General features: G+C 63.5%; 2 protein-coding genes across 5 annotated transcripts in view; one reads left to right on the top strand and one right to left on the bottom strand.

Moving 5' to 3' along the window:
• The first annotated feature begins 490 nt into the window (after positions 1-490).
• On the top strand, positions 491-11,801 carry UBXN6 (UBX domain protein 6). Its single transcript, XM_058537677.1, has 10 exons — positions 491-648; positions 4,021-4,184; positions 4,657-4,721; positions 5,782-5,910; positions 8,353-8,450; positions 9,093-9,168; positions 9,862-9,946; positions 10,032-10,382; positions 10,633-10,781; positions 11,319-11,801. The coding sequence occupies exons 1-10, from the start codon at positions 566-568 to the stop codon at positions 11,445-11,447; spliced, it is 1,329 nt and encodes a 442-aa protein (XP_058393660.1). The 5' UTR covers positions 491-565; the 3' UTR covers positions 11,448-11,801.
• Positions 11,802-13,097: 1,296 nt separating this feature from the next.
• Positions 13,098-14,977, bottom strand: part of CHAF1A (chromatin assembly factor 1 subunit A) — a 28,013-nt gene continuing 26,133 nt past the window's right edge. The window contains exon 15 of one of the 4 annotated variants that reach the window (XM_058537667.1): positions 13,098-14,298. In XM_058537667.1, coding sequence (XP_058393650.1) covers positions 14,198-14,298 — 101 coding nt within the window. In that variant the 3' untranslated portion in view covers positions 13,098-14,197. The remainder of the gene's footprint in view (positions 14,299-14,977) is intronic. The other 3 variants (XM_058537669.1, XM_058537668.1, XM_058537666.1) reach the window with 3 other exon arrangements.

Raw genomic sequence — 14,977 nt, 5'->3', positions numbered from 1 at the left:
TCCGATCTCCCTAATTTAAGCCTCTTGGCGATCCACCACCTTGGGTCCCCAAGCCCTAGCTGGGTGCCTCCTCTTCTACTGGGGCTGACCACCGCGCTGGGTTGTCCGGGGCCTCGAATGCCTCCACATTGAACTGGAGCTTGATCACGTAAGCCGTGGGAAGCCAGGGAAGGTTCCTGAGCAGGGACAAGGACAGGGCCAGTGCTTTTTCCCTGAGCTCAGTCGCACGCCCTCCCCTCGCCCCTCTCCGCTCTCGGAAACGCGGTGGAAGGCGCGCAGGCGGCACAGCCTCTAGTGAGAAGCGCGCTCGTCGTCCCTGGCAACGGAGTCCGGAAGAACCACCGAGTCGCAGCCTGAGAGTGCAGAGCGGCCGCCGCGGGCCAGCGAGGCGCGGAGAGGTAGAGAGAGGCGCGGCGGGCCGATTGTCACGTGGGCGGCCGCGCGAAGGCGGGACTTCCGGCAGTGAGGTATTTTTTTCCGGTTGGTGGCTCCTGCCGGCCCCTCCCCGACTGGGCCCTGCGCCCCCCGCCCCCCGCGGCCCCCCGCGGCTGGGCCCGCCGCCGTCATGAAGAAGTTCTTCCAGGAGATCAAGGCTGACATCAAGTTCAAGAGCGCGGGACCCGGTCAGAAGCTCACGGACTCGGCAGGGTGCGTGACGAGCTTGGGGCCGGGACGGCCCTGGGAGGCCAGAGAGGGCGAGAAGCGGGAAGGGGCGGTGGAGAGTTAGGGGGAGGGGGAGAGACCTGGGGGCGGGGCATGGCGGGAGTGAGGGGGAGGGGAGATGCCTGGGGGCGGGGGATGGGGGGGTGGTCGTAAGGGGGAGGGGAGAGGCGTGGGGGCGGGGCATGGGGGGGTGGTCGTAAGGGGGAGTGGAGAGGCCTTGGGGGCGGGGCATGGCGGCAGTGCGGGGGAGGGGAGAGGCGTGGGGCGGGGCATGGTGGAGGGTGTCGAAAGGGGGCGGGGCGAGGCGTCAGGGGCGGGGCCTGGTGGGGATGTGGCGGGAGGGGGACTTGGCTGCAAGGAGTGAAGGGTCAATGGAGAGACCTCAGGGTGCTGGGGGCGGTCAGGGAGTGGACTGGGGAGGGGAGATTTGGGTGAATCTGGGTGACCAGAAATTGGACGTGGAGAAGCGAGTCCAGCTGCAGTCGCAGAATCCGGAGGCTTAGCGTCTGTGGCCATGGGGGTCTGGGCCCTGGTACTGGAGCCAGAGGGAGGGGTGGTGAGAGCCTGGAAGGCGGGGGTCCTGGGGCGTTGTTGGACGGGGCCTCAGGGGCTTGGGAGGTTTGAGTGAAGTGGGGGGCTGTGAAGGGCTGAGGAAGGTCTGGGAGGAGAATGGGGGCGGGGAGCTGGGGGACTGTAGGAAGGGAAGGGAACGGGGCCTTGTGGGTGATGGTTGAGTGGCCTGGAGGCTCTGAGGGAGACCTGGGAGGGCAGGTGGCTTGTCTGGGGAGGACCTGAGGTGGAGAGCGGTGGGGAGGTGTGGAGGGCCAGTGCGGTGCAGAGGATGGGGAAGAGGGGCAGCAGGTGAGGATGCCAGGCTGAGGCTGGTGGGCTGAGAAGAAAGCTCCCCTGGGGGTGGGCTGAGTAGAGGGAGGCTGGGAGGGCTGGGGCTGCTGCAGGGAGCCCCAGAGGGGGCTGTGGGGACTGGCGGGCGTCTAGGATGGGGAGTGATGACTGCGGGGAGATGTCAGCCTGGAGAGGGCTGTGAGGAACAATGGAAGGGATTGTGAAGAGGGGGGCTACCAGGGGGTAGGAGGCGAGGCAGGGAGGCGGGCAGAAGGGGGTTGTGAGCGAGAGTGGGTGCAGGGCGGGGGCATCAGGGCATCCGTCATGAGGATGGGGGCTTCCTGGGGTTCTTGAGAGGGGAGCACCAAGTGGGCCGAAGGAGGCCCATGAGGGCCAGGTCCGTGAGTAAGGGAGAATCAGGTCCTGAGAGCCTGAGGGGGGAGGCGAGGGCAGCCTAAGAGGGGGCCTGGGAGAGCGGTGGGCCAGACGAGGGGGGTCCCTTCATTTGTTCAACAAGTAGTGGGTGGGGTGGGGGCCTGGGCGCTGGGACTGCGTGTGACAGGAAGAGGTGGGGGCGGTGGGGGTGATGGGGTGTCAGACTGGAGGCCGGGAGGGGAGGGGAGGGGAGTGGTGTGGAGACCCGGCTTGTGTGAGGGTGTGGAGCAGGACGGGACTCGGGGTGTGTGGGAGGGGGTGTCCCGCACTTTTAGAGCGTGAAGGAGACCACATTCCTGCTCCCCCAGGGCTCCCCTTCTAGCGGCGGTGGGGGGCAGACAAACCAGCACCCGTGTGATGAGGGAGTAGGCCGTGTTCAGGGCCACTGGGAGGAACGAGCAGGCGGATAGCGAGTGGTCTGGGGCCCCTGGGTGGTCTCTGCAGAGGCGACAGTTGAGCCTAGAGCTGGGTGAGAGGAGACTCAGCCCCTGTCTCACACACACACGCACACACCCCAAGCAGCCCCAGCCCCTCCCAGACCTCCCTTCCTGGTCCTCCGCCCAGGCAGAACGTTCCGGCAGAAGGCACAGAAAGTGCAGAGCCTGTGTGGGCACCGCAGGGACCAGTGTGGGTAGAGAGGAGTGAACGAGGGAAAGGGGCAGGTGGTGGAAGGCCTGCCCGGGGCCGAGGGAGGCGTTAGGATTCTGTGGTGCGTGTGAGGGGAGGGCATGCGGAGGAGGGACGTGCGCTGGCTTAGGTTTTATTTTTTTGTGAGAAAGATTAGCCCTGAGCTAACATCCAATGCCAATCCTCCTCTTTTTGCTGAGGAAGACCGTCCCTGGGCTAACATCCGTGCCCATCTTCCTCCACTTTATATGGGACGCCGCCACAGCATGGCCTGACAAGCGGTGCGTCAGTGCACGCCCGGGATCCGAACCGGCGAACCCCGCGTGCTGAAGTGGAGCGCGAACCTAACCACTATGCCACGGGGCCCGCCCTGGCTTAGGTTTTAGAAGGATCCCTCTGGCCCCCCAGCGGAGCCAGGAAAGGGATGGGTGACATTTTTATAGAAAGATCTAGGTATCCCATGGGGCTAGGGCGGGTCTACGGGCCTGTCCTCCCCTCACCCCCCCCCCCCAGGTTCTCAGCTGTGGGGAGGGCAGGAGAGAGGGGCAGGGATTGGCAGGAAGCAGGTCCCAGGGGTCTTGGGACAAGAAAAAAGATCTCGTCTATCTGAGCGGAGCGGCAGGCAGGAGGGCCATGAACTGAGAGGCTGGCTTCTGAGAAGGTTCTAGAGACATAGCACAGATGATTCCAACTCCTGGGGTTGGGAGAGGGTCCTGGGGGGGGCGGGTAAGGCAGGAGAGTCAGACCAGGGTGGGAGGAAGGCCCTGTCTGCTGGGACGTTCCGTGCTGTGTGAGTTAGGGAGTCCTCCATCCATCCATCCATCACGTGGGGTGATCGCAGTGCCTGTTTCCCGGGTGGAGGCGCGAGTGAACCGGGTCTGGGTAACCTGGGGTCTCCCTGCGACCTGGCACGCTGCCTGGGCCTCGGCGACCCTCTGGGGCTTGTGAGAGGGCGTCTTGAGACCCCTGGCAGAGGACTGTTGGTGGGACTGTTGGTATGCTCCCAGCACGCTGCCCGGCACACAGTGGGTGCTCAATAAATGAAGCTGTGCCGGCTGGGCACAGGCAGACAGTAAGGGCGGAGGCTCTAGGGCAGGGAGCGAGGAGAGGGAGGACGCCTCTGAGTCTTGTGGGTTCCTAGAGACGTTAGGGTGACTTCACCCTGCTCCACCGTGACGGCCCCCTCGTGGGGGGCACTGTCATCCCCACTTAACAGGTGACGACCCTGAGGCCCAGGCCCGTGCAGGACTGGCCCAAACGGGCAGAGCCAGGAGCAGAGCCGCCCTCTGCCTCCGGGGGCTCTTCCTTCTGTGTTAGCACCGGCTGGTGGCCGTGGGCGGCCCCGGGGAAAGAGGGATGTGTCTGACCGATGGGCGGGAACAGAAGTGGGAGAGGGACAGAAGCTCCTCTGTCTGACCCTGTGTCACCACAGTTCCTTCTGTGTCTCCCCAGGGAGAAGGCCCCCAAAGAAAGACCCAACCAGCCGGCGCACTGGCCGCCCCGCCAGGGCCCCACCGATGAGGCACAGATGGCGGCCGCCGCGGCGCTGGCCCGGCTCGAGCAGAAGCAGCCCCGGGCCCGGGGCCCCTCGTCGCAGGACTCCATCCGGAACCAGGGTGAGCCGCGGCCAGCCTCGGGCCGTGGGGGCGGGGCAGAGCCAGGCCTCTGCACGCCACCTTCACGCCCCCCTGTCCTCGGGGCCCATCCACGCTGGTCATGGGCCCTGGAGGAAGATAATTACACGCCAGCGACTTTGGGGGCTTTAAAATTACACGTGAGGGGGTGGAATGCAGGGTGAAAAGGCACCAGGGGTCTGAGGGGGTCTGGGCGGCGCGGGTTCAGGGAGGTTGAGGGAGGGGAGGCGGGAGCTGGGGCGGGGGTCATCATCAGGCGAAGCCTGGGGCCTGGAGCGGTGGTTCAGGCGGAGGGCGGCGCAGACCTCGAGCTGGAGGGAGGATTGGACCCACACGAGGGTCCGGGGAGGGGCGGGCCTGGCTCTCAGGCCGAGTCGGGGGCTGAGGGGGCTCAGGGGGTCAGCCCTGGGGACAGGGCAGGGCCCACACTGACCCTTCTCTGCCTTCCCTCCAGTGAGAAAGGAGCTTCAAGCTGAAGCGACCGTCAGCAGGAGCACCGAGGCCCCGGGGACCAATGTGGTAAAGCGTCCTCGTGCTAGCCTGACCCTCCTGACCCCGAAGGGTGGCCTGGGGCGGGGGGCTGGGAGCCCGCAGAGGGCCCCCCGGTTCTCGCCTGCGTTGGTCTAATTGGCCATCTCCTCATCACCAGCCAAGGCCAGCCCTGGGCTGTAAGCACCTGGTGCTGGGGGGCTGCGGGGACACAGAGGAGACGTCAGGGTGGGTAGAGGACCCCTCTGGCCTGGGGGTGTGAAGGCAGGCTGGGGAGCCCCGCCTTGAACGGTGGAGGCAGGTTGAGTGCGGTGCTGACTGGGACCTTCACACTCGGCACCTGATGATGCCAGGCCTGGGTGCTGAGGGTGAGCCTGGACCCCATCAGCTCGTTTGTTCCTCCTGTAACCCTGTGAGGGTGGGTGCTGTCATAGTTCCCACTTGTCAGAAGAGGAGACTGAGGTTCAGAGAGGTGAAGCCAGCTGTCCTCGGTCAGTCACCTAGCATCCGGCGAGGGCGGGACTGGAACCCCAGTCTGTCCACCTCCAAAGCCCGTACTCTCAGTACTGCTCTCTCCTGCCTTCCTGGGACGTAGGAGGGGTCCTCAGAGACTGGTGTAATCAGGGAGGCCTTCCTCGAGGAGGCGGGCTTCAAAGGCGACCTGGGCAGAAGGGTGTTCCGAGCAGCTCCACCCTCAAGGTCTCACTGAATCTTAGAATGGAAGAGACCCTAGAGATTGCCCAGGAACTGCGGCCCCGCGAGAGGCTGGGACTGTTCAGGGCACCGTGACTCCTGACTCCCCCAGCGCCCCTTCCTCACCGGAGGGACGGGAACAGCAGGAGCCACTGACGGAGCACTCACCCCGTGTCCGAGGCTGCTGTGCCCTCTGTTCCTTGTTGAATTCCGAGGTGGTCCTGGCAGAGACAGCTTACGGGCCAGAAACCAGGCTTGAGGGGCTTGGTCGCTGGGCCAGGGTGTCCCACCAATAAGCAGAGGGACAGCGTTGGGACTGGGGATGTGTGGCTCCCAGGGCTGTGGCTCAGGGTGGCCTCTGTCCAGTCCTGGCTCAGACCCTTCACCCCGTCCCCAGGCGCCGGAGCCCAGAGAGGAAGGCTCGCCCCACGTGGCGGCGCCCGGAGTGTTCTTCACCTGCCCGCTCACGGGGGCCACCCTGAGGAAGGACCAGCGGGACGCCCGCATCAAGGAGGCCATTCTCTCGGTGAGCGCCCCCACCCCCACCTCCAAGGGTCAGGGGCTGGAGCCGCCTCCAGGAGGCCCCGTGACAGATCCTCCTGATGTCCCCACCTGCTGCAGTGTTTCTGTGTTAAGCTCTCTAGAGGTGATAGTCACACTGGTACAGAATCCAAAAGGCAAAGGGAGGCGGGGAAAGCGCCTCCCACCGCCCCGAGGCCCCGGCTCCAAGTGGTTTCGCTCCTGGTCAGAGACGTTCCAGAGGCGTCTCCCCCCGCTGGTCTCTCTGTTGTACGTGAGGGCTAACGTTCCGCTCACGCCCGACACAGACACCGCCAGCTGTTGCGTCAGTACAGACAGAACCGCGAGGTAATTTTTTCCTTAACGCTCTGTATTTGGAAATAATCTCAAACTTCAAGGAAAGTAGCAAAACCAGAAAGAACAGCTGCACGTCCTTTACCCAGAGACTGAGGTTCTCGTTGTCGTTATAACAAATCACTCTACAGTCGGAGGCTTCAAACAGCACACGCCTGTTCTTAGAGTTCTGGAGGGCAGACGCCACACGGGCGTCACGGGGCTGCAGTCAGGCCGGCAGCAGGGCTGGTTCCCTCTGGAGGCTCCAGGGCGAGTCCGTTTCCTGGCCCTTCCCAGCGTCCAGGCCGCCCGTGTTCCTCGGCTCGTGGCGCCTCCCTCCATCCTCACAGCCGGCGACGCCAGGCCGAGCCGTCCTCAGGCTGCCATGTCTCTGGTCCTGTCTGTCCCCCTTTTAAGGGCCCGTATGCTTACCGTGGGCTCCTCGAGGCTCCTCTCCCATTCTAAGTCTGCTGGTCCGCAGCCTTAATTCCAGCTGCTCCCTTCTCCCCTCCTTGCCGTGTAAGTCAGCGCGTTCACAGGTTCCAGGACGTGGATAGCTCAGTTATTCTGCCAACCGTACCCAAATTTGCTGGGTGTTAACGTTTTTGCCCCATTTGCCCTGGCACCCCTCTTTCTTTTTTTCTGAACCATTTGAGAGAAAGTTCTGCATTCTCATTAGCAACTGCTTAACACTCTACCATAAATCGTTCCATAACTATTTAACCAGCCCCTGCTTGACGAGTGAGAACAATTACGTGATGAAAAACCTCGTCTGTACATTACTTCGACCTGTAGGCTCAGGTCCAGAAGTGGGGTTGCTGGGACAAAGGCCACGTGCGTGGGGATTCAGATAGTTGTAACCAGGTGAACCTCCATAGGGTCATCTCCGTTCACACTCCCGCCAGCAGTGCGTGGGAGAGCCCCCATTTCCCCATCCCTTCACCGTCACTGTGGGTTAACAAACTTTACCCAAATTGAAGGTGGAAAGAACAGGGTAGTTTTAACTTGCATTTTTCTTATTTTGTGTTAGGTTGGCCATGTTTTTATATAAGAATGTGTTCTGTGGCCGTTTTTCTATTGGGTGATTGGTCTTTATTGATTTGTAGGCACTCTTTACATATGAGGGAAATTAGCCTTTTGCCTATGATATGAGTTGCAAATTTTCCCCAGTTGGGTAACTTTTGACTCTTCTCAGGGTCACTTTGCCACATAGAAATTTTTGATCTCTGTATAATTAAGCTGTTGGTCTTATGGCTTTTGGGTTTTGTGTCATACTTAGAAAGGCCTCCCCACTTGGTATTACGATCATTCTTCCGTGGTTTTTCTAGTACTTTTCTGTTTTGTTTTTTGTTGTTTAATGTTTAAAGCTTTGATCCAACTAGAAGTGACTCCTGTGTAGAGTATGAAGCATGGACCAGTGTTATTTTTTTCCGGATGGCTACCCACTTTTCCCCGCACTTCTTTTGCCTTTTATTGAAAACACCTCTCTTCTGGCCGCAGCTGTGATATCTCCCCTTCTCACAGGGTAAATCCCTATGTGGATTTGGTTCCTCTCTGGACGTTCTGTTCCTTTGTCCCTCGTCTGCTCCTATGCCCTGGTCCTGATTTAAACGTGGCCGTGGGTTGCCTGGAAACATCTGAGAGCAGCAGCTCTTCCCTGGGGGTTGGTTGTGGTCCCGAGGAAGCTGTGGGGTCGTCCGAGCTGGGCCTGGCTCGGGCGTGTCCTCAGGATGCCCCCATCTCGCTGCCACTTCTCTGCCTCTCTCCTTCTCTGGGGACCTGTGCTCTCTGCCCCCGTGTCCGTGCCCTCCCGTCCCACCCCAGCACCCACACGGCAAACTGGCCGGCAGAGATCCGTGTCGGACAGAGCCCCGAGGTGGCCTCCCCTGGGCTGCCTCTGTCTCCTTCCCCGGGGTGAGGGCAGGGCTGAGGCCCAGCGTGGGGTCGTCGAAAGGGCCTTCCTCCTCTCTTTCTGCCGAGCGCGCAGTTGAGTTTGCTCGGTTGAGCGCTACTGGCCTGCCTGAGACAGTCGTTCCCGTTACGACTGCTGCCCCTGCGCGGTGGCCTCCAGGCCCCGAGGCGAGCGCTTTTCACCATGCTTTCCTCCCTCCCCCAGCACTTTGCCACCGACCCGGTGGCCGCCTCCATCATGAAGATCCACACGTTCAATAAGGACCGGGACAAGATCAAGCTGGGCGTGGACACCATCGCCAAGTGAGTGCCAGCCCCGTGGCCTCCATCGAGCCCTGCGGGGGCCCGGAAGGGACAGGGCGCTGCGAGGGAGGCCGGGCCCCACCCTTCCCTGCCCTGAGCCCACGGGGCAGGGGTTGGCCTCTCTGGGCCTCACTTGAGCTGTCTTGTAAAATGAAGGGGTTCACGGGATCGGGGTTCCCAGCACTGGCTCCCTTGAGGGATCATCAGGGAATGTGAAGGAGGCAGCGTCCAGTCCCACGCTCCTGACTCAGCAGGTGCTGGGGGGCCCAGAAGTCCGCGTTGCTCAGGAGCCCCACTGGGGACCCACTGGCTCCGGTGGCCCGTTATTCTGCCTCTGTCCACTTCACCCCACTACTGGGGTTCGTTGGTGCCCTCAAGGTGGGACAGGACCGAGGAGGAGGCACGGCGGCAGGCCTCCTGGTGGGCAGTGGCGTCCCACGCTGGCCCAGGCTGTTGGCATCGGGGCTTGGGTTCCGTGGGGGTGTCTGAGGTGCGATGGCAGCCCCCCTGCGGTCACCATGCCGCTTCTCCCCTTACCGCGAGGCCGGCTGTGGCTCTGAGCCGCTGTCCCCCTGGGGGCGGGAGGTGCAGAGGAGCAGGCAGCAGACCCGGGCCCGTCCTCCGCCCCCGATTCCGCCGCAGGTACCTCGACAACATCCACCTGCACCCCGAGGAGGAGAGGTACCGGAAGATCAAGCTGCAGAACAAGGTGTTCCAGGTGAGGCCCGCGGGCGGGCCCGCGCCATCACACGGGACCCCGTCTGGCCTGCACACGGCCAGCGGCGGCCGGAGTCGGGCCGCGGGAGGGCCCCTCCAGGGCGAGGGTTGAGGCGGCACAAGGTGGCAGGCGGGGAGGGAGGGCTTTGTGAACGCAGGTCACACGCTGCGTGTATTTTGTCTGCTCTCCCACCTCCGGCGTAGGGTGACTTTGAATTAGTTGGGACATATCAGCACTGGGGAGAGTTTTCACACGAGTCCAGGCTTCTGGTTTCCATGGAGAAATCGCAGGGTCCCGCCATCCCGGCCCGTTACCCGTGTAGCTGGCGGGGCACCCACTGGGCCCCCCCCCACCATCACACGCAGCCCACCCTCCCACTTTTGGGACCCCCACCCCCGCTGTCCTCTGGCTCTTCAGCCCCCTTCCTCACCCCGTGGGTGACCCTCTGGGGTCCCACGCCCTCTGTGGGTGGCTGCTGGGAAGCCCGCAGCCTCTCCTTAGACAAGCGCGTTACTGCTCAGCTCTGCAGACCGCTTTGGGGCTTCGTCCCGTCCAGGGGTCAGCAGGCACTCCGAGAGCGGGGGACTCCGGGTGGAGAGTGGGGACCCTGGGCCGGGTGGGGCGGGCTGGGCAGCCAGGCCGGCAGGGCTCGAGGCGGCCCCAGGGCCCTGCTGACCCCCGCTCCGCTCCCAGGAGCGCATTAACTGCCTGGAAGGGACCCACGAGTTTTTTGAGGCCATCGGCTTCCAGAAGGTGCTGCTGCCGGTTCCCGATCAGGGTAAGAGGGGTGGAGGGGCCCTGGCGGCGCCGGGAGCGGGGTGGGGGGCCGCTCCGGGGTGGAGTGACGCCCGTGCCCGCTGCAGAGGGCCCCGAGGAGTTCTACGTGCTGAGCGCGGCCGCCCTGGCCCAGCCGCAGAGCCTGGAGCGCCACAAGGAGCAGCTGCTGAGCGCCCAGCCCGTGCGGGCCACGCTGGCCCGCCAGCGCCGCGTCTTCCGGCCGTCGCCCCTGGCCTCCCAGTTCGACCTGCCCCGGGACTTCTTCAGCCTCACGGCCGAGGAGGTCAAGCGCGAGCAGCGGCTGCGGTCCGAGGCCGTGGAGCGGCTGAGCGTGCTGCGGACCAAGGCCATGCGGGAGAAGGAGGAGCAGAGGGAGCTGCGCAGATACACCTACACGCTGCTGCGCGTGCGCCTCCCCGACGGCTGCCTCCTCCAGGGTGGGTGCCCCTGCGGGGGGCCGGCAGGGCCAGGGCTGTGGGGGAGGGTCCCGAGCCGAGGCCCAGGAGCCGCGTCTGTTGGTGGAGCCGAGCTGGGTGCAGGGTGAGCTGCTGCTGCGGGTTTGCCGTGCCCCCGGCAGGGGCGGGAGGCGGCACGCAGCTCTGTCTTAGGACGGTGACGGCTCAGGGGGCCGGGGGGCCCCAGGGGGCTACCACGAGCTCCAGGCCCACTGTCTGTCTGGCCCCGCAGGGACCTTCTACGCCCGGGAGCGGGTGGCGGCGCTGTACGGCTTCGTCCGGGAGGCCTTGCAGAGCGACTGGCTGCCTTTCGAGCTGCTGGCCACCGGCGGGCAGAAGCTGTCGGAGGACGAGAACCCGGCCTTCAACGAGTGCGGGCTGGTGAGTGGCGGAGGGGCTCCGGGCCCTCTGGGTTCTCGTTGAATTGGCGCCATCCCCCGACGAGGGCGGTGCTCTCCAGTACCGGGGGCCAGGCTCCCGGGTTTAAGGCCCCCCCGTGCACTGACTCGCAGGGTGACCTCCAGTGAGTAATGTCCCTGTGCCTGTGTCCCACCTATAAAATGGGGACATAGCGCGTGTTAGTTGGAGTCCTCCAAGGAGCAGAACCAAGTCGGGAGTGGAAATCGGGCTCACTGGGGAGCAGCAGAGCGGGCAGGAGCACGCTCCGACCCTGGCGCGGGGACACGAGGCAGCAAGGAGGTCTGCAAGCTGGCACGGCTTCAGCCAGGCCGGGGCGTCCGAGCCCAGCTGGTCGTCAGAGGGGCCCCTGCTGCGGGAACGGGCTGACTGTGGGTCCCTGCGGGGAACGGCCTGGGCGAGCACAGCCCAGCTCCGATTGGTTCCGAAGGACTGACTGTGGAGACGTGGGCTCTGTCACTTAGAGGCCAGAGTGAGGCTGAGGCTTCTCGCCCGCCGCAGGTGCCCTCAGCCCTCCTGATCTTCTCATGGGACTTGGCCGTGCTGGAGGACATCAGGGCCGCGGGGGCCGAGCCCAACTCAGCTATCCTGAAGCCTGAGCTCCTGTCGGCCATTGAGAAGCTCTCGTGAAATAAAAGCAGGGTTGGCTTCGGCCCCGTGGGTCTGTCTCGTGCTCTGCTCCTGCGTCCCCCTCCACTCCCTCGTCCCAGCCCCCTTGGGAGCTGCTTGCCCCAGCCCGGAGCCCCGTGAGCACACGGAGGGGCGCTGGTTGGGACACGTGCTATCCAGACATGGGCCCCTGGGCAGGAGAGCAGGCCTGCGGCCTGCACCCAGTCCCCACGTGCTGTGGCCTGGGCGGCCGGGGCTGGGCCTGAGGCTGCCCCGTGGGGCTGCTGACAGCAGCAGAGAGACACGCTGGGCTGCCAAGACCCAGTTCTGTAATGACTAAATTATGAAGCCGAATAAATAGGACGTTGACTAGTGTCCGGGTAGTGAATTCAGGCTGTGCAGGGCGGGCAGGGTCAGCGGACGCAGAGCTGCTGGCAGAAGGGCCTGGGCGCAGCTCCCGGGGACGTGGGGCCAGTGGATGCTGGCCTCGGGCGGGTGTCGGCCCCCAGGAGCCCGCACGTCCCAGGCAAGCTTTTCACCTCACGTACTTTCCTGGGGAGGGAGTCCACACCCGCTGTCCCCACTGCCCAGCTGAGGGAGGACGTTCCAGGGACCCGGGGCCTCCAGGCTCAGCAGAGTTTCTGTTTCCACGTCTTCGTCCCTGCAACTTGTGACAGAAGGGACTTTGCGTGTGATTAAGAATCTTGAGATGGGGAGGCTGTCCTGGGTTGTTAGCCAGGTGGGCCCAGTGTCATCACAGGGGTCGTATGTGGAAGGAAGAGGCACAAGAGATGGGAAGACGCTACGATGCAGGTCTCGAAGATGGAGGAAGGGGCCATGAGCTAAGGAACGCAGGCACCTCTAGAGACTGGAAAAGGTATGGAAATGGACCCTGTGCAGAGCTTCCAGAAGGAACCAGCCCTGCCCAGACCTGGATTTTAACCCAGTGAGGCCCGTATCACACTTCTGATCCCCAGAACCGTGAGAACAAGTCTGTGTTAAGCCACCAAGTTGGTGGTGACTTGTTACGGCAGTCACAGGGAACCCAGGCACACAGGGAAACTGATGCCTGGAACATCAAAAGCACCCTGGTCACGCCCCGGTGGGGAGGTGCCCCAGCCCATGTCCTTAACCACTCACCTGGAATGTCCCCTCTCTCTCACCCCTACTGGCCACTGGCTCCAGTCTCTTCTCCACTCCCCCTGCACAGAGGCCTGTGGTGGCTGGTCCTCTGGCCACTGCCAGCTGCGTGATGGGCAGACTTGAAGCCTCGAGGCCCCAGTGTGATTCCAAAACAAAAATCCCTTGTAACCCCCAGCCAGTAAATAGCCCCTCACACCTGGGCCACACAGCTCTGTTCTCACGCAGGGCAGGACCTGGGCCACTCCTTCCTCACAGCCCCATCTCGGGGACAGAGCACCACCTGGGCCTGTCACTCAGGTCCCACAGCTGCTACTAGGAGTTGACTGCAAGTTGTCAGGTGGCCAACTCAAACGGGTTTAGGGGCCTCGACTGGGTCAGGCAGTCACGGCACAGATGTGGTACCCGTGCCCGTCGTCAGACACAGCTGCAGCCTGCCTCCAGCAGCAAGTCCTGGCCGGGTCAGGGCCGGTGGTGCCCTCACCCTGGAACTGGGGCGTCTGTCGGCCCCACCCAGACGGGGCTGGGGAGGAATGGGGCCCCTGAAGGGTTGGATCAGTGTTGGCAGGAGAGACTAGCCTGGCAGGATCTTGGCCACCACACGGCGAGCGCCCCAAGGGTGGGGTAGTGTTGCCCTGTCTCAGCTGTATCCAGTCAATGCTGGACTGTTCTGCACGCTGACCCGCCAGCTGGCTCTTCTCCCATGGACACAGCAGGAACAGAGGAGGACGGGAGTCCAGGTGGGATGGAGCCTGTGAACTCTGCCGAAATCTCAGCTCCCCCAGGCCTTCACCTTGTGCTCAGACGCCTCCGCGGGGCCTCTCTCAGCCCCAGTGCGGGGCCGCTCCAGGGCCTCGGAGACCAGGGCCCCAGAGCCCTTGGCTGGGGCCACGCTCCTCCTCAGTGTCAGCGCTCCCCTGAGGTGTGGCCTGACCCAGCAGTCGGCTCTGGAAGCCAGGATTGAGGTTCTGGCGGCCGGGAATATACCCCGCTCATCTTCCCAAAGGGCAGGACGGATTGACCAGCATTAACACCTGCCAAGAAGCACTCACCTTGAACTAGGTCAGTGGGAGTCTGGGGATTTCACAACGGAGACGGGACAGTGCTTGTGCAAAGTGTAAAGCTTCACACAAACACCACGGCGCCACGGGTGGGGGAGCGGACACCCGACAGCAAGGCACAGAGCGCCGGGCTCGGCCAAAGGCACTCGAACACACTCACAGAAACCAAATGTTGGCAGAGACGACAGACACGCCGGATGGGGGTTAGACAGCAAGTTTATACACATCCACGTCTGGTCCAGGTGCTGCGCCGCACCGCGGGCTACAATTCATTGACAAGCATCTCGTCACAGCGCCCGCTCGGGTCCCAGGGCACGACCGGCCTTCCCCGAGCAGGTCACCAGGTGGCAATAATGCTTTATTAGAGGGCAGATTGGTATGCAGCTCTGGGGGAAATTTTTACAAATATCAAGGACTACTCAAGCATCCTATATAAAACTTTCCAGACCTCCGGGGAGGTCTGCGAAGCGGGACAAAGTGCTCTTTACACAGGAACCAGGACTTTCAAGTATCGGAGAGGCATCTGAGAAACCCTAACCATTCTACATACATACACGGGCGGTCGGATGCTCAGGAGGGGCCGAGCGTGCTGGCGGGCACGGGGCTCTCGCTGGTGTCCATCCCCACGGCCCCCCCAGCTCCCGAAGTGGTTCCACACGGGGCCTGGACTTCTGCAAGGTGAGAGAGGGAGGGGGCTTTAGCCAGCTGCAGCCCCAGACCAGGCCGGGGCTTAGGTCACTGGTTCCCCACACCCACCGCCCTCCTGGGCAGCTGCGTGCGCTCCCGCCCTGTCAGACCGTACCCCCCTCAGCTCCCGGAGTAAGAGCCAGACCTGGGCCTCCCTCACACCCCGCTCGGGCCCTCCTCAGCCCACTGGCCTTCCTGCGGGGCCTCACACCCTGAGCCCTTGTCCTTCTGAGCTCTTGGCCGGAGACATTCTCCCCCAGAATCCACTGGTTGCCCCTTTCCCCTCCTTCAGGCCTCAGCTCTGAGGTCACCTCCACAGTGAGGATTTCTGTGAACCCTATCTGAAGCTGAGACCAACCCAAGCCCCCACCCACCATGTTCCCTCACAGCACTGTCATGGGTCAGTGCCCCAGGTGCAGCACTGCAGGTCTTGTCGGAAGCTTCTGGAACAGTGCCAGGATGTGGTCAGCACCCAGCTGTCAGCCTGTTATTCTGACTGTGACTGTGATGGCTGCCGCATGTCCGGTCCTGATGTCCCCACGGCAGAACCGCCAGCCACAAACCCTCACCCTGGCTCCCCTGGAGCAAGTGTGTGAGCATGTGTGCCACGGGCAGGACAGAGAAGGGCACTCACACCTGGGAACCTGGAGGGCAAGCCCCATT

This window comes from Diceros bicornis, unplaced genomic scaffold (genome assembly GCF_020826845.1).
Source record: "Diceros bicornis minor isolate mBicDic1 unplaced genomic scaffold, mDicBic1.mat.cur scaffold_67_ctg1, whole genome shotgun sequence".
NCBI classification, from domain to species: Eukaryota; Metazoa; Chordata; class Mammalia; order Perissodactyla; family Rhinocerotidae; genus Diceros; species Diceros bicornis.
Note: the sequence above shows the minus strand (reverse complement) of the source record. Positions and strands in the feature narration are given on the sequence as shown.

Bases quoted from the DNA above. Each gene is read 5' to 3' on its own strand.
- UBXN6 (XM_058537677.1), top strand. From the start codon at position 566: ATGAAGAAGTTCTTCCAGGAGATCAAGGCTGACATCAAGTTCAAGAGC. The intron at 4,185-4,656 runs GTGAGCCGCGGC...CCTTCCCTCCAG, and splicing joins GGACTCCATCCGGAACCAGG to TGAGAAAGGAGCTTCAAGCT. The intron at 10,782-11,318 runs GTGAGTGGCGGA...CGCCCGCCGCAG, and splicing joins CCTTCAACGAGTGCGGGCTG to GTGCCCTCAGCCCTCCTGAT.